Source organism: Salarias fasciatus, chromosome 14, assembly GCF_902148845.1.
Source record: "Salarias fasciatus chromosome 14, fSalaFa1.1, whole genome shotgun sequence".
NCBI lineage: Eukaryota > Metazoa > Chordata > Actinopteri > Blenniiformes > Blenniidae > Salarias > Salarias fasciatus.
Window position 1 is genome coordinate 4,921,495 of NC_043758.1, and position 18,224 is coordinate 4,939,718.

General features: G+C 47.0%; 1 protein-coding gene across 1 annotated transcript in view; it reads right to left on the reverse strand.

Moving 5' to 3' along the window:
* Window positions 1-9,373: 9,373 nt before the first annotated feature.
* The window catches only part of LOC115401238 (cytochrome P450 2F3-like), an 11,252-nt gene continuing 2,401 nt past the window's right edge, over window positions 9,374-18,224 (reverse strand). Inside the window, exons 2-9 of the mRNA XM_030109472.1 lie at window positions 16,713-16,875; window positions 16,326-16,475; window positions 16,022-16,182; window positions 12,015-12,191; window positions 11,379-11,520; window positions 11,049-11,236; window positions 10,821-10,962; window positions 9,374-10,680 (exon numbers count right to left, since the gene is read on the reverse strand). Of these exons, the coding sequence (XP_029965332.1) occupies window positions 10,499-10,680; window positions 10,821-10,962; window positions 11,049-11,236; window positions 11,379-11,520; window positions 12,015-12,191; window positions 16,022-16,182; window positions 16,326-16,475; window positions 16,713-16,875 (1,305 nt within the window). The 3' untranslated portion in view covers window positions 9,374-10,498. The remainder of the gene's footprint in view (window positions 10,681-10,820; window positions 10,963-11,048; window positions 11,237-11,378; window positions 11,521-12,014; window positions 12,192-16,021; window positions 16,183-16,325; window positions 16,476-16,712; window positions 16,876-18,224) is intronic.

Here is an 18,224-nt window from a genome sequence, read left to right on the forward strand (position 1 = left end):
ATGTGCAGGTTTAGTTTCAGATATTTGAAAGAGGTGACATGACCAGTCCAGGTTTTCCTCCCACATTGAGATACTGAAACAATAATTTGAGAAACAAACTTAAAAGTTACAATAATTTATATGAAATGTTACCAACATGAGCTTCACCTGTCAACCTAAAATCCAGAGGTGAACAAAAGAACTACCTCGTGTTTCTTTTTTGGATCATATTGTGTAATTAAGAAAAAGTGGTACTTACATTCAAACCATTACTCTCACAATAAAGCCTTTTTTATTGGATTTATTTAAAAAATATATTTCAAAATTGATTGTATTCAGTTGACCTGGATCCTTTCATATATATTTTCAGTTTCATAAATGTTGCAATTCAAAAATGTTTGAGATTATTTCTTTATTACATAATCTGCTCACTGAAATATGAAGCATGGAAGCACTAAAATGAATCCAATTTTTTGTGCACGGCAAAGCAATTCACAATTACAATCACAGCGTGACCTGAACACAAAAATCTTTAAGCAGTTTCTCGTAATCTGACAGTTCTGTGTGAGAATATTAGTAAGAATTAGCTTCAATATGACAATACTGTGTTTGACAGAAGAGATCCTCAGTGCTTCGTGAGTGGGATCTTTGTTTTCATCGTGGGGTCAAGGTGATATTGTACCTCTGTGGCGCTTTGGCAAAGCTGCTGTACTCTGGAACGAGGTTTATGCTGTTGGGACCTTCAGAGCAGCTCAGTGTGAAATCCTGCACCACTGACACCATGAAGATAAAAAGCTCCATACGAGCCAGAGACTCGCCCACACAGGCCCTCCTCCCTGTGAAGGACAAACGAATCACCAGTGTGAATAAAGTTCACACGTCATCACGTGAATCGGCGTGACTTCTAACCTACAGTGAGGACTTGTTTTTTTTTTACCTGCAGAGAATGACATGAAAGCAGGATTCTTTTTAAAGTTTCCATTCTGGTCCACAAAATGTTTGGGGTCGAAAATCCAGGTTGTTTCCCACTGCTTTTCATCATTAGCATGGAATGTTTATTTTACAACAGCATATTAAAGGTGATCTGAATTGATGTACCTTTTTTTTTTAATCCCCCAACTCTGTACCGTTTCAAGATGGAGTGCCGTAATTAGCTGCCTGAGCGTCTTTAAACCCCATCAATTTCGGGTATGGGTGACTGTACTTGACAATAAAGAATATTCTGATTCTGAGCTGGCTGTTGGGGGAGCTGCTGGTGAGAGCTGACTGGAGTCACCTGTGGCTGATTATTGGTTGTCTCTCCGCCCCCTCTCCCAGGGCCGGCAGAGGATTAAGAGGGCTGCTCTGGGGAGTTCTGGGGGAGACTGATGGAAGAGAGCTTCATGGCAGACATCAGGAGATAAAACGGTCTACAGGTCTCGGACTGTTGGGCAGACAGGTTTTTTGTGTTGCCTGGAGGAAAGGCAGGGAGGATCCCCAAGTGGCGCTTTGTTGACCCAAGAACACTAATAAACTGAGACTGAGAACTGAGAATAAACTGAGAAAACTGACAAAGCTAGGCGTCATCCTGCTGCTGCACCCACACATGACAGGCAGAGAGATGTCACACTGTGACGCTAGCAAGATGAGCTTTCCCCAAAATGTATTGGAAGCGTGGTGAGAAATCGGCTTCATGTCTTTGTCCGGACCATTGTCAGTGGACATAGAGTTGTGTTGCCTTTGGGTCAAGAAGGAGACGTAGTTCCCTTCATATCTTTTATTCTTTCATCTTCTTCCAACCGCTCTCATTCTTCTTCTCCTCTCTTTTTACTTGAACTCACACACACACAGCGACACCTCTGGTGTGGAAGTAACACAGCAACAGCACATCAACACTTGCATAGACATAACACATTGGAGACAGCTTCTCTATGGTTAACCAACTGCTTCAATAGCACCCCTTAGCCACCAGACTCCTTCTGCTGTAGCTCTTCAAGGAGTCAGTTGCATCTTTTCCACCTCTCCGATCTTTCTCTCCTTCGCTTGAGTTTTCCCTGCTTGCAGCCTCGTCCTTTGTCTCTCTTGGAGCTCCGCTCTGCTTGTTCTTTGAAAACTCCAAATTCAGAATGGAAATGATTATCTCTCATTGTGATTGACAAAATTAACTCAACGAGGGGCAGAGGTGCCGAAGAACCTGCCTGCAGAGAGAAGAACATCAAACTGAATGGCCTGGTGGGGTCGGCGCCTGCTGGTCTTGGTCCCCTGGGGCCCATCCTGATGATGAGCCGGTCCTGCACTTCCATAAACAGCCTTCCCATTGTAACAGTTGAAATGAGGGAATATGCCTTTAAGACGCTCTAATACAGTAACGCCACTAGGTGGCGTCTGGTCTCTTTTCGTTAGTTGTTGGGTTCTCTTTATGGAGTGTGGACGCTTACCCATGAGTTCCTCTTACCTTTTTGCCCTTCAACTCACAGTGACGACAGGGTTCGTGTGGATACTACTTTTATTTCATGTATGAATCAGTAGTCGCCGTACAACCGGGCTTTGTAAGGTTGGTGATCTTTTGTTTTGTAATAAATGAGCGCAGCGTGGAAACCCCAGAGGGTGTGAGTGTGCATTTTTGGCTAGCTTCGATGCTAACACATCGCCAACCAAGAAGCACGGACCCAAACCGTTACAAGTGGCGCCCGAACATTTCTTTTCCTTGGACCTGCTTGCTGCAGAAGATCGGAGTCTTCACACCCAGACGAGGCGATACCAGTGCCCTGGAGCAACACCGAAGGATTAGCTTGGAGCGCTAACGAGCTGCGCGCCAACGTCCACACAGCCCCAGACGAGCACGCGCAGACGCCTTGCAGGCTGACGGTGTGAGGGACGCGTCTTCCCGCCTGGATTTTTCCAATCTAGACAGATCGTTGGATTATTTTGGATCGTTTTGGATTACTCTTGACCGTGTTGGATTACTTTGGTTCGCTTTGGATTACTCTGGATTACTTTTACAACGAGGTGGAGAACATCGTTCGGTGTTTACTTTGAACTTTTTCTCTCCGCCTGTGCGTCTTTTCCCTCCTCCTGGCGACTCTTTCTGGAGAAATGAGAAGCTGAAGACCGGATATACATTTAAATATCTTTCATTTGGACTCGTGTTTGAGCTGAACAACTCAAAAAAGTGGAAGAGGACGATCGTGGTGGAACCGTGAGTAACTGTCGGCCATAAACACTGCGGCTACGCTGAAAAAAAAAAAAAAAAAAAAAAAAGAGGACTTGGTTAATTGAACTGGCTATTGTCTGTCATCTGAAAGTGAATTGATATTATTTTGTGGTTATCTATGCGCTGTGTTATGCAAGCTTTATTGGAAGAACAATATCTTTGTGTTTGAAAACTCATTCGCTCCTGCAGTAAAAAAAAAAAAGAATTCATGCATATGTATATTCTGTTTATCTCACTGTAAGTGGTTTAAAGAAAGAACATTTGGTTGATGGTATTTTTCACATGATTATTTTATGCATGGCTTTGGTTGTTTGGACCATGTTTGCAATATTTGCTTGAAATGCTAAGAAATGAGTGGTGATTGAGATTTTCTTGAGACTTCCGAGTATTTCAGTTTGGTGATTTTTGAAGCTTTTGAGGTTATATGGTTGCACAGAAAATACCATGGCAACACACCCTGATTTCACAGACTATGAGGATGACATCGACTTTGCAGCTCTTCCCAGTCCAATTGCACGCCGACAGACCAGTGCAGACCTTGAACAAAAAGTGAAAAGCTTGCAAGCTGAAGTTGACATGCTTCAGCGATGTCTACAAGACTCCCTTGATCTACAAGGAAAAATTTTGGAACGCTGGGATAAAAATGACAACTTGGCCACCCACAGGCCCTTTGTTAACCCCACCAATCCGATCCCAGCAGCTACCTCAACACCCTATGTGCCTGCCACCTCCGTCAGGGGACCTGAATATTCTGAGGGTGCATCTCCGGCTCATGCTCAAGCGACTCAAACTGCCCCACATCTTCGATCGAGCTCCTTTGACCTGAGCTATACAACCAGAGTCCTCTCAGCTGCATTGCACCAAGCTAAATTAGAGCCCCCTGTGTTCGCTGGTGATGGTGTGATCCCTCCAGAGGATTGGCTGCACACTGTCATTACGTACAAATCTTCCCTTGACTTGTCAGATGCTCAGATCCTACGAGAGCTTCCACGCTTTCTAGCTGGAGAGGCAAGGAAATGGTTTAGTGTGCTCGATACTCATGTTGGCTGGAAAGACTTTTGTAAACTATTCAGACTGGTCTTTCTCCCCTCTGACAACCAAGAGCGTGTGATGAGAGGCATCCTTGAGCGTGTCCAGGGTCCTGAGGAGCCCTTACCCACATTTGTTGCCCACATGCTCGGCGAATTCAAAAAACTGAGAAGTCCCCCATCTGAGATGGAACAAATTGAACTCATCTGTAAGCATGCTCAGGAAAAATTCAGAGTGGCACTTTATGGGACTCCTGTTAACTCAGTCATTGACCTAATGTTGAGAGCTCACGAACTTCACTCTGTCCTCGGCCCCAGCACCATGCAAAGGCCCCAAACTCAGGTGAGGAATAGACAGGGTGACACCCATTGTTTTAAATGTTCCATGCCAGGCTTTACATCTCGCACCTGCCCTAACTGCTCAACAGCCCCCAGGGGACCCCTGTCTCCTCCAAAACCTGTTGGCGAGCCACCACAAACTGATCATCCAGACGAAGCAGCCGGCGCTAACGCCGCTGTGAGCAGCGCAACATCAGAGACAAAATCTCCTGATACGAGACGGGGAAACTTCCGAGGGGGGAGGACATTTCGCAGAGGCAACCCTCCCCCCAAACACTGACTCCGCCTCCCCCACTCCCACCCAGCCTTCCTCACGATCAGCCTGTGCTCACTCATGTTGAGGATGAAGCTTCGCAGTCACCATGGAACACCCCATTTAAAGTTAGAGTGAACTTTAAGGGTACAGCTGTTGAAGCCACACTTGACACGGGTGCCTCAGTCTCAGCTGTGAGAGCGGACTTGATTCCTGAAAATGTGCAAAACAAACTCCTAACCAACTCCTGGCCAAGCCAGCCTCTCCGCCTTGCCAACAACACATTTTGTGAGCCGCTGGGGATCACTTGGCTGACAATTGGATTTATGGGCAGGCGTGTCTATCAGCGGTTTGTTGTAATCCCTGACCTCTCCTCCCCTTTTGTCCTTGGGATGGACTTTATGATTCGTACCTCATTGACCATACATGTCCCCACCAGAACTGTGGTCATTGATGACAGTCCGCCCTTCCCTGATGATACTGATGGCTTCAATACAAGTGACTTGCAGGGCGACAGCATGATGTTTTTGGCCGTCCCACCATCAGCTCTTGATGACAAAGTCGAGGAGGCCAGCTTGGTGAAAAAGGAGAAAGAGGAGCTGCAGGAGTTGCTCAAAAGCTACAGTGACCTGTTTGATGGTCACCTTGGTCGCACCTCGTTGGCTGAGCATGTTATCGTCACAGGAAATGCTAAACCTGTCAACCTTCCCCCGTACCGCACCTCTCCCGTTAAAAAGAAAATCATTGAGGACCAAGTACAAAAGATGCTAGAAGAAGGGATTATTGAACCAGCATCGGGGCCATGGGCTGCCGCTGTGGTTATCGTGAATAAACCTCCACGTGAGCCGAGATTTTGTGTGGACTTCCGTGGTCTCAACCAGCTGACAACAAAAGATTCCTATCCACTGCCACGTGTGGATGAATCCCTTGACTTCCTGTCCAGAGGAAAGTTTCTTTCAACTCTGGACTTGGCTCGAGGTTATTGGCAGGTAGCCGTTGCTGAGGAATCAAGGCCGAAAACTGCTTTTGTGACACACTGCGGCTTGTTCCAGTTCAGGGTCCTCCCATTTGGCCTTTGCAATGCACCAGCGACATTTCAGAGGCTCATGAACACTGTCCTGGCTGGCCTCATTTACAAGTCCTGTGCTGTCTACCTGGACGACATTGTCGTGGCTTCACCTACCTTTGAGCAACATCGAGCAGATCTGGAGGAGGTTTTGGTCAGATTGAGATCTGCGGGCCTGTCCCTGAAACTGAGCAAATGTCAGTTTTGCCTGAGTGAGCTGACCTTCCTTGGTTATCGTGTCACCCCATCTGGCATACATCCAGACCCTGACAAAGTAACAGCTGTGATGGACTTCAAAGTGCCAACTTCTGCAAAACAGGTGCGGCAGTTCCTTGGCTTGTCAGGTTATTACCGTCGTTTCGTCAAGGACTATGCTCGTCACGCAGAACCACTCTTTGCCCTCACAAAAAAAGATGCCTCTTTCACCTGGGACAGTAAATGCCAATCAGCCATGGATCGCCTGAAAAACTGCATTACCTCAGCGCCGGTCTTGAGGTTCCCAGACTTTGAGCGCCCTTTTTTCATTCATACAGACGCGTGTGATGCTGGCCTCGGAGCCGCACTAATGCAGAAAGACAGTGACAACAGAGACATTGCTGTGGCATATGCAAGTCGTGCTCTGCACAAGTCTGAAAAACCATACTCCACTCCTGAGAAAGAGTGCTTGGCTGTCATTTGGGCCTTAGAGCACTTCAGACCATACATTGAAGGCCTCCACATGACCATTTACTCGGACCACAGCAGCCTGAGGTGGCTGATGTCACGCCCAAATCCCTCTGGACGGCTGGCAAGATGGTCACTTCGTCTCCAAGATTTTGACTTCAGCATAGTCCACAAGCCGGGAGAACGTAACAAAGTGCCAGATGCGCTCTCTCGCAATCCGCTCCCAGCAACAGACCCCCCAATGGATCTTTTGCCAGCGTATGCTGTCATTGGTGGCCTGGATCTCCGCACTCTGCCCCCAGTCATGCTAGCAAATCGCTCGTAGGTGCGTCAACTACAGCTGGAGGATCCAGTAACTGGAGCGTTGCTCCGTGAGCTGGAGGACTGTAGTCAAAGTGATGACAGTCACGATCCCCCCCAATACACAGCTCTTGATGGACTACTCTACTTTCATGATCCCAAGTCAAAATGTGGTCTACACCCACTGAAGCAAATGAAACTTTATGCCCCCACAGCCATGCGTGGTTCTCTGCTAAAGTACTATCATGACCACCCCACAGCTGGACACTTGGGCTTCACGAAGACCCTTGCTCGCCTAAGACTCAGGTTCTTCTGGCCAAGCATGGCTTCTGATGTCAAAAAGTACGTGGTCTCGTGTCCTGTGTGCCAACTCACCAAGCCTAGCCAAAGAAAACCAGCTGGTCTCATGGTCCCTATCCAGCCACAAAGACCGTGGGAGTACACTGGCGTGGACTATGTCGGTCCACTACCACGCACAGCAAATGGTAACGCCTACATCATCGTCTTCGTGGATTACTTCTCAAAATGGATAGAAGTGAGTGCTGTGAGGGAGGCAACAGCACAAGTTGCAGCAAACAAGTTCATCACCGACATCTTTGCCAGACATGGTGCTCCATCTTACCTCATCTCAGACAGAGGTACGCCATTCGTCAGTGAACTCTTTGAACATGTTGTCTCAACGCTGGGAACTGAACACAGACTCACGACAGCGTATCACCCGCAAACTAATGCAACTGAACGCGTTAACCGCACTCTCAAAACAGCCATTCGTGCATATGTGGGAGACAAACACACAGCATGGGACAAGTACATTCCCCAGGTCTGTTTTGCGCTTCGCACTGCGCCTCACGAGAGCACAGGTCTTAGTCCCTCAATGATCTTGTATGGCCGGGAGTTGGAGACCCCCCTAGACCTGGTTACACTGCCCTCTTGGGATGGTGTCGATGATCCTGCTGTCCCCTATTCAGAGTCTTTGAAGGCCTCACTCAAGGAAGCACATGATCACGCTCGCAACGTGCTGACGGTGAGCCACGATCGCCAAAAACGCTACTACGACCTGAGACGTCGCCATGTCTCTTACATCATTGGAGACCTGGTGAGAGTAAAATCTCACCCAAGATCTGATGCCCTCACCAACTTCACAGCGAAGCTGGCCCCACTGTACACTGGTCCCTACCGCATCTCCAGAAAGATGTCTGATGTGAACTACAAGCTCACTGAAGTTGACACAGGTGCAGACGCTGGGGTTTTTCATGTCGTGAACCTGCAACCGTTCCACACTTGGGACACAGCTTCTTCCAGCAGACGTGCGGGACATGTGACTGCTTCTGACCAGAGCCCTGATTTTCTGACTGCCCACTCTCCCCGTGACCTGGACAGTCCTGACCACAGTTGTTCACCCTGTGATGACACTGACCCTGACAGAGACTCCTCCCGGAACCCCTCGTTTGAGACTGACGATTTGTCTCGTGACGCTGTAAACCGTGTCTCTCCTTTAACTGACTTGGTTCCTGCCCCTGCGGACCGTTACAACCTGAGACCGAGACAAGTCCCCAGAGTGACCTCTGGATGGTCAGCCTCCAGATGGACTAACTCCTACCACACTGACCGACTTGACCTGAAATGAGTATTTCATGTGTTCATGATGAAACTGAATGATCAGTGATAAGAGCGAATGTTTGTGCGTTCTTTATGCATCCTGCTAGAGCAGCAGTGAGTGTTGTTTTGTGTTAAGCTATGTTTCCTGAAAAAAAAAAAAAAAAAAAAAAAAAAAAAGTAAGTTCGGATGCTGTTTGTTTACTGTTTTAAAGTAAAATGTGTAAAAAGGGGTTTTTCAAACTGTACTTATTTACATTTGATTTTTTTTTGTGATCAATGTTCTTTATTCTTCAATAGGTCTTTCCCCTGAGTGAAATACTGTCATGTATGTCGGTTGCACTGATATTTCTCTGTTTCTTGCCCTGTTTGGTTTGATCAACTTACCTGCTTCACCATGTATGGGAGAGTATTAAGTATGGTCTGCATGCGGCTGAGGTCAGCCTTTATCTTACCAGGGGGGAATATGTAACAGTTGAAATGAGGGAATATGCCTTTAAGACGCTCTAATACAGTAACGCCACTAGGTGGCGTCTGGTCTCTTTTCGTTAGTTGTTGGGTTCTCTTTATGGAGTGTGGACGCTTACCCATGAGTTCCTCTTACCTTTTTGCCCTTCAACTCACAGTGACGACAGGGTTCGTGTGGATACTACTTTTATTTCATGTATGAATCAGTAGTCGCCGTACAACCGGGCTTTGTAAGGTTGGTGATCTTTTGTTTTGTAATAAATGAGCGCAGCGTGGAAACCCCAGAGGGTGTGAGTGTGCATTTTTGGCTAGCTTCGATGCTAACACATCGCCAACCAAGAAGCACGGACCCAAACCGTTACACCATGACCGCCCACCTGGGAAAACCAACGGGAGAACAAGGCAGCCCCACAGCGCCCCCAAGGCAACGTGGACATGTGGGATATGACATGGGGTCACATGGACAAAAACAAAATCTTCAGTATTTCTGCTTTGTCAATGAAATTATTTAGTTTATTTTTTTTTCATGTTTTATTGTGTGATGCATGCATTCGTGCACATAAACATTTTATCAGACAATCAATACAAGTAGATAAATGGGATCAGATTGTGGGAGGATCAATACTGCCAGGAGGAAATAAGGATGGAGGTAAAAAATGTTTGATGGCAGAGGGTTGAAAATCTGACGAATTATATTAAAAATGAACTTTTTAATTCAACAGGACAAAACGCCACTCATGGAAAGAATTCAATTGGCTAATTTCTCTACATCTTCTTATGTGAAAGTAATAACAATTTTGTTTTAAGCCACAACCCTGTTTTTGTGGAAAGCATATCAAAATGATTGTAAAGAATTATAGACCACTTGTCATCATTTCGATGACGAAACACAAAAATTACTAGTTGATGAACAGAAAATTTTAATGGGCAGGATCTGTATTCATGATACAATATACTTTAGTTGAGCAGTTAACTTTTCATCAGGTGCAGTTTTGAAAAACATATGGCAGTGCTGCTCATGTTGTTACTTAATGTGTCTTCTCGGCATTTCTAGATGTAATCCCAGAGAATTTCTAGATACATCCATACACAATCCTTCTTAAAACTCTTGATTTTTTTATTGAGCAGAAGAGATTCTCTAAAGATGTAAACAAATTCTGATAAAAAAAAAAAAACAACAAAAAAAACCTTCATATCACCAGTGATCTGCCATGGGTGCTTCTCAAAACCTCATTTCAGGGATCATTTACAGAAATAAACCTAGAAAATTTCAAATGCACCAAAAAGCAGGAAAAAGTGAGGAGGTTTTTATATATCCATAACTCTATGTTAGCCACCAGGGTCCCTACGTACAAGAGATTTATCAGTGCTACACATTCACGAAGTCAAAAACACAGAAATATGACTTATAAAATGTAAGCTGTTTCATTAAAAAGGTGCAGAATATACATATTGTGAAAATAAATCCAGTCATTAGAGGGTTGTGGAATTCCCCTGAGCACTCGTTTTGATGTAAAACCATGAATCATAAACTCAATGTAATGAAACTATGGTATTCTATTTGTTAAAAATTAAGATATAATGTGCATTTCAGCACATTTGAAGGTTCACTCTCATCGGGGCGTTGCTGTGATCAGGTATCTGCGAGGCACGTTGGCAAAGCTGCTGTACTCGGGGTTGAGGTCGATGCTGTCAGGTCCTCCAGGAGACGAGAAGGTGAACGTCTGCAGCAGTGACACCATGAAGAGGAAGATCTCCATGCGGGCCAGAGACTCTCCAACACAAGCCCTCTTTCCTGGGACACCACAACAGACCTGTTTAGCCCGGTCCGACTTATTTACATCTTGAACTGATAGAAACCAAACATGCATCCTCGTCCAGCTCCTTCAGCTGTGTTTGTCTGCAGCGTGTGAAGCAGAAAATGTATTTATTTACCGGCAGAGAATGGAAGGAACGCAGGGTTTTTCTTGAAGTTGCCATTCTGGTCCAAGAAGTGCTGCGGGTTGAAAGACCAAGGTGTGGCCCACCGGTTCTCCTCTTTCAGCACAGAGTGCAGCAGGGGAAGGATTATAGTGTCCTGTGAGGGGAAGCAGACCGCCGCAGTCTGTTGAATCAAAATAAATCATATTTAATCATAAATCATAACTAAAGAATCCTGAATACCTTTGGAATGGTGTAACCCTTGAAGGAGATGTCAATGAGAGCATAGTGAGGGATTCCCATGGGGACAATGTCCATAAAACGTTGAATTTCATGGAGGACCGCATCTGTAAAGGGGAGGGACTTCCTGTCCTCCATTCGAGGGGAACGCTTCCGTCCAAGCACAGTGTCGATCTCCTGCTGCATCGACTCTGTACGGGCATCAACACAGTGTTTATCATCACATGTAAACACTTAATCACTGACTTAAACCAGAGATACTGTCCCTGGAAACCATTGATGATCATACATGTCTTTCACCGTGTGATGATATTGTTCAGGATGGTGACTTACCTTGTATTTTGGGGTATTTGATCATGACGCTCAGTGCATATCTGATGGTGGAGCTGGTGGTCTCAGTTCCTGCCAGGAACAGATTCAACACCGTGGACACCAGGTTGTCTTCCTGGAACTCAGTTGTGGGATTGTCCTTCTCCTGAAAGAAAAAAATACGAGTTAGTTGTTTCACCAAAAACAAACAAAAAAAACCCCTGCAGGATGACAGCTGGGACTGCAGCAATGAGTAGCAGACTGAATCTGATCAACCGGAACAATGTGAATATTATCATTTCCTCATGACACTTGTTTGAGGGTGTGTAGCAACCTAAAATTCAACAATGGCCAATGATGTAATAATTTTGGCCAATTTAAATGGAATTAATCCATAACACAATAACTTGCTTACAAATATGCTGGCTAAATCATCCATTATTTTTGACAGATAAAACACAGATAAACCTCATGAAAATAATAATTAACTGGAGGGAGAATACTGCAAAGACAGTTATTTGCAAAATGTACTTCCATGTTATAAAAACTAGTATGTTAGGTCAAGAATATGGTTCCAGCTCTCCGCAAAGATTTTAAAACCATAGTGAATGCCACTAAAAGAACTTTGTGCATCAGGAATCATGGCAAAGATGATGAGACCTGGCTGATTCTGTTGAGGAAGCAGTCGATGTAATCTCTGGGTGAACTGGGGTCCAGCGTCTCCCGGTGAGCCTGAATCTTTGTCAAGACGAAGCCTCTCATCTTTTCAATATCAGTAAATACTTTGTTGTGTCGACCCGGCAGCCACTCCATCAGTCCAGGGAAGATGTTGTACAGCTGGAAAGAAAAGTGGAATCAGTCACATCTCAAGAAGCTGAGCAGGAGGCAATGGAGGTCAAAACAGTGGTCAAAGAATAAGTGAAAAAATGTATTCCTCACATGCACGTATGTGAATAAAATCGGCAATCAATGGGATTTTCGTGGGATTTACGTGCTTCCCACATTGGCACGACGTGGTTGCGCAATTCGGCTCGCAATATAAAAAGGGGGCTTCCACAACCCCGGGTCGTAGCATGTAAAGCTGGGATTTCTGGCTCTTTGAAGGGAGCCGCAGTTGTTGAAATCTACTCCAAAACACCATCTCCGGTTTCGAGACACTCCTCCTCCGCTAGCTGCTGCGTTCAGATGACTGGAGCGAGCGGTGGAAAACTGAAACTCGGTTGTTCACATGAAGGCAGTGGTGACAGTTGGACTCAGGAGACACTCAGGAGACACTCAGGAGACAAGTGAAGGAAGCGTGGATAATTTGTACAAAGGAACGGCTCTCAGACAGCTGTGATCCGGCTCTCGTCATTCACTTAAAAGAGCCCTTCAAACTAACGGCTAGTTCATTGAACGTCACAGCACAAGTGGCACGCATTCTCCCGCACTGTCCTGACAATTTCACGAGGAGTTCACGAACAGTTGGTGCATAGTTCACTCCCCGGTTGTGATATTTTGTCGTGACCAAAATTTTGAACATTTCAAAATTCTTGTCCCGACATGGCACGCAGTCATGACGGGTTTACGGCCACTGCACACCACTTTACGAGTAGTTTGCGACTCGATTCGTGCCAATGCGTGCCACAGAATCGTGCAAGTGTAAACCTGACTTTAGTTTGATCACTTTTGCATTGGAAATGAACTCTCTTCTCCCCTCTGACCTGCCACCTTAATGTGGTGGGGGAGTTTGAGTGCCAGCATCATCCCAGGAGCTATGTTGCCTGGGGCTTTATGCCATCGGTAGGGTCTTCCATAGGGTCACAGACTAAGAGCAGGTCAACAGCCTCCATGAGAAAGGTTAAATCAAGGACTGTGACGTTGCCCGGTATGGTGCAGCCGGGGCCCCACCCTGGAGTCAGGCCTGGCGTCGAGTTTTGCATGTGAGCTAGTGGTGGCTTGGCCTTTGCCTACGGGGCCCAGCCGGGCTCTGCTTAAAAGGATGACATGGGCCCACCTTCCGGCAGATCCACCACACGCTGAGGGAACCATAGGGGCTGGGTACAATGTGGATTGGGTGGCAGCAGACGGCAGGGTACCAGGTGACCCAATCCCCGGCCCCACAAATAGATGGTGGGGGAAGGAGCCTGAGCTTGTGAGGGAAGTTGGGAAGTACCCGCTAGATATAGTCGGGCTCACACAGCCTGGGGTCTGGAACCCAGTCTCTTGAGAAGGACTGCAGTCTCCACTTCTCTGGCATTGCCCACAGTGAGAGGTGGCGGGCTGGTGTGGGTTTGCTTATAGCCCCACAGCTCAGCTGCTATGTGTCGGAGCCCACCCAAGTAAATGAGAGGGTCACGTCTCTGCGTCTTTGTGTTGGGGATAGGTGCCTCACTATTGTCTCGGCTTATGGGACAAATAGCAGTGCAGAGTACCTGGCCTTCTGGGAGTCCCTGGGAGGAGTGTTGGACAGTTCTCCAACTGGAGACTCCATTTTTCTAATGAGGGACTTCAACACCCATGTGGGAAGTGACAGTGAGATCTGGAGGGGGGTGATTGGCACACATGGCCACCGAGATCAGGACGCCCTAGGTCGGAAGTCAGTGATCAACTTTGTTGTCCTGTTATCTGACCTCTGGCCGCATGTCTTGGACACTCTGATGAAGAGAGGAGCACAGCTGTTGACGGATCACCACCTGGTGGTGAGTTGGATCAACTAGTGGAGGAGGGAACTGGACAGACCTGGAAGGCCCAAACGTGTTGGGAGGATCTTTTAGGAATGTCTGGAACCCTCTGTCAGCAGGGCTTCAACTCCCACCTCCAGGAGAGCTTCGGTCATATCCCGAGGGAGGCTGGGGACATTGAGTCCAAGTGGTCCATGTTCTCCACCTCCATTGTTGAAGCAGCTGCTTGGAGCTATGGCCACAGTGTCTCCGGTGCTTTTGGTGGTGGTGACCTCCAGTCCCGGTGTTGGACACGGGAAGTAAGAGCTGCGGTCGGGTCTGGCAGGCATTCACGGAGGCCATGGAGGATTGCCAGTTGGAATTGAAGAAATTCTGGCAAACTGTTTGGTGCCTCAGGAGAATAAAGCAGGTCTCCACCAAAACTGTTTACAGTCAAGATAGGGAGATGCAGACCTCAACTGGGTTCTGCAGCTTCCTCCTCAATCCTGCCGCCATGTCTTCTGTGGAAGAAGCAGAGGCTGAGGTCTCACAGGTGGACTCGTTCATCACCCAAGCTGAAGTCACTGAGGTGGTTGGTAAGCTCCTCACTGGTAAGATACTGAGCTTGGAGATTTACCCTGAATACCCTATGTCTCTGGATGTGTAGGCACTTTCTTGGTTGACATGTCTCTGCAACATCTCGTGGCGGTCAGGGACAGTGCCTCTGGATTGGCAGACCGAGGTGGTGGTTCCGCTTTTTAAAAAGGTGCTGTTTTCGTCCCTGTCGCAGAACACTGGACCAGCTCTATACTCTTCACAAAAGCACTCTTGGTGCTCAAGGACACATGGGCGTTCACCCAATCATTACATGTGTTTTGTGGATTTGAAGAAGGCGTTAAACTGCCTCCCTTGTGGTATCTTGTTGGTGATGCTTTGGCAGTATGGTGTCCGGGGCCTCTTGTTAAGGGCCATTCGGTCTCTGTATAACTGAAGTACGAGTCTGGTCCGCATTGCTCGCAATAAGTTGAACCTGTTCTCAGTGAATGTTGTTGGACTCCGGCAGAGATGACCTATGTCACTAGTTCCGTTCATTCGTATCATGGACAGCATGTCTTTGCAACAGTCAGGGGTGGAGGGGGGGGCCTGTTCAGTAGCCATAGGATTTAATCTCTGTTTTTTGCACTTGATGTTGTCTTGTTGGCTCCATCGAACCTGTAGCTGCAGCATGCACTGGGGTGGTTTGCAGTTGAGTGTGAAGCAACAGGGATGAGGATCAGCACCTCCAAATCCGAGGCCATGGTCTTAGATAGGAAGAAGGTGGTCTGCCCTCTCCAGGTTGGTGGAGAGAACCTGACCAAAGTGGAGTTTAAGTATCTTGGGGTCCTGTTCACAAGTGGGGGAAGGATGGAAATTGACAGGCGGATCGGTGCAGCGGCTGCAGTGATGCGGTCGTTGTATTAGTCCATTGCGATGAAGAAGGAGCTGAACCGAAAGACAAAGCTCTTAATTAACTGGTCAATCTACACCCCCACCCTCATCTATGGTCATGAGCTTTGTGTCATGACCAAAATTGCAAGATCCTGGATCCAAGTGGCTGAAATGAGCTTTCCCCATCAGGTGACTATGCGCTCCCTTAGAGATAAGGTTAGAAGCTCAGTCACCAGGGATGAGACTGGAGAAGAGTCGCTTCTCCTCCACATCGAAATGAGCCAGCTGAGGTGACTTGGGCACCTGTAAAGGATGCCGCCTGAACGCCTCCCTGGGGAGGTGTTCCAGGCATGTCCTACTGGGAGGAGGCGCCGGGGAAGACCCAGGACACGCTCGAGAGACCTGGCAGCACCTCGGGATCCCCCCAGAAGAGCTGCAAGAGGTGTCTGGGGATAAGGAAGTCTGGGCATCTCTGCTTCGACCCGGCCCTGGATAAGCGGTTGAAGATGGATGGATGGATGGATGGATGGATGGATGGATGGATGGATGGATGGATGGATCTGTTCTTTAAATAGTAATGAGGAAAAGTGGCCCCACCTGGCCCCAGGGGCTGCTGCCAAATTTAATGGTGTCTGCAGTGATCTGGAGAAGCTGCAGGAACTGGTCATCATCGTAGCTGAAGCGTTCGCCAAACACCATGCAGCAGATGACGTTAGACACAGAGCAGCTGAGGAAGAAGGTGGGATCGAACGGCTTTGCTGGATAACAACAAATAAAAGCAGACGGAACTCAAGAAAACAAAATGGAATATATTTTGAAATCTACATCATCTTGAAGAAGACTCCTTGTGAATAAATAATGCCCTTGTTTATTTACCATCGGTTGCACAAACCCAACATACCGTTAGTGGACTGGATGCGATCAATCAGCTGGCTGCTGACCTCCTGGATCCACTCCTCCATCCCTTTTCGCCCCATCCCGAAGTCTCTCAGCGTCGTCAGGGTGAAGCGTCGTAGCTGACGCCAGCGCTCCCCATTACTGATCGCTAAACCTTTATTAGATAGGAAGTCGTAATTTATCTGCCTTAACAAACAGAAAATACATATTTGAATGAAGGATTTATGACTCAGCAAGACATTCAAAGAGCCTTAGATATGCATCCAGGTAAATGATTTCAAGTTATAGAATTTTCTATGATCGTATCACAGGATGTGCTTTGCATTGTGGGTATCCTGCATGCATATATTCCTCCTCCTACTGTATTTCCATCAAACCCCCCATGCCTTACCATATCCTCTGGTAGCTCGGACCAGGAAGGCAACGGGTCCTCTGCCAGTGAAGTCCTCTGCCTGGTCCACCAGTGCCTCCTTCACTGTGTCGTATCCCACCAGGACCACCACACGCCTCGGTCCCATGTACACAGTCATCACAGGTCCATATATCTTACTCCACTGCAGGTCAGAGAGCAGGAAACATTGCATGTTTTACCTGGGCTGGCATGCAGGAAAAACATTCCCATTGGGATATTTAATCGGCTGACCATGAGTCAGATTTAGCCCAGACTTGTTCCCCTTTTTGAATATAAAATTATGCTCAATCTAATTTTTCAAAATTCCCTAATGATTAGGCTATGATCAGCTTGTATTTTTCTCCTTGTTTAATTAAAAGAAATGTATTTTTGAGCAATGGGCTGCCTCTCCTTTTCTTTTTCATTAAGCATATTGTGAGGTGATATTTATATTTACATCATAGAAAAATGTCACTTGACCTCCTTATCCTCCTCGACCTCTCTGCTGCGTTTGATACAGTTGACCACAACATCCTCCTTCACCGTCTCCAGCATTACATTGGTCTCACTGGTCCTGCCCTTCACTGGTTTCACTCCTACCTCACCAATAGGACCGAGTACGTGGCTCGGGGGAAGACAAAATCCAGGCCTCACACTGTCACTTGTGGGTCCCCCAGGGCTCTGTACTCGGTCCTTCCCTCTTTACCATATACATCATATATCTTGTTTATGCTGGATTGCACTGGGGGGGGGGGGGTCTGCATAATTTCATTGTAACTTGAGTACAATGACAATAAAGTATTCATTCATTCATGCTTCCCCTTGGTCGTGTCGTCAGCAAGCATGGAATTAACTCCCATTGCTATGCTGACAACACACAACTCTCCATCAAAATTTCAACCAACAGCTCTCCTTCCACCTCTGTCTCCCCCCTTAGCTCCTGCCTGGAGGAGATAGGGGCGTGGATGAGTCAAAACTTCCTGCAGCTTAATGGCTCAAAAACAGAAGCCATGCAAACTGATACTCCTCATCAACTCCGCTCCTCTCCTCTCACCTCTGTTTCATTCTTTGGTCACACCATTCCCCTCTCTCCCTCTGTTACAAACCGTGGGGTGAAGTTTGACCCCCACCTCTCTTTTGACTATCATGTCGCCTCCATTTGCAAAACCTCCTTCTTCCACCTCCGTAACATTTCCAGACTGTGTTCCTCCCTCTCCCTCCCTGCTGCAGAGAAGCTTGTCCAAGCCTTTGTTTCCTCCAGGCTGGACTACTGTAACACACTCCTCATCGGGATCTCTGGCAGGAGCTTGCAAAAGCTCCAGTATTTACAGAACAGCGCTGATGAAGGTGCGGAAACATGAGCACCATCCTTCACACTCTGCACTGGCTTACCATTCAGGCCCCTTATAGAATAAAAGATCCTCCTGCACACCCATCACTGTCTGCAAAGTGTGGCCTCCACATACGGTATGGTATGGTTTTATTTATACAGGGACAGTGCACAAAATAACA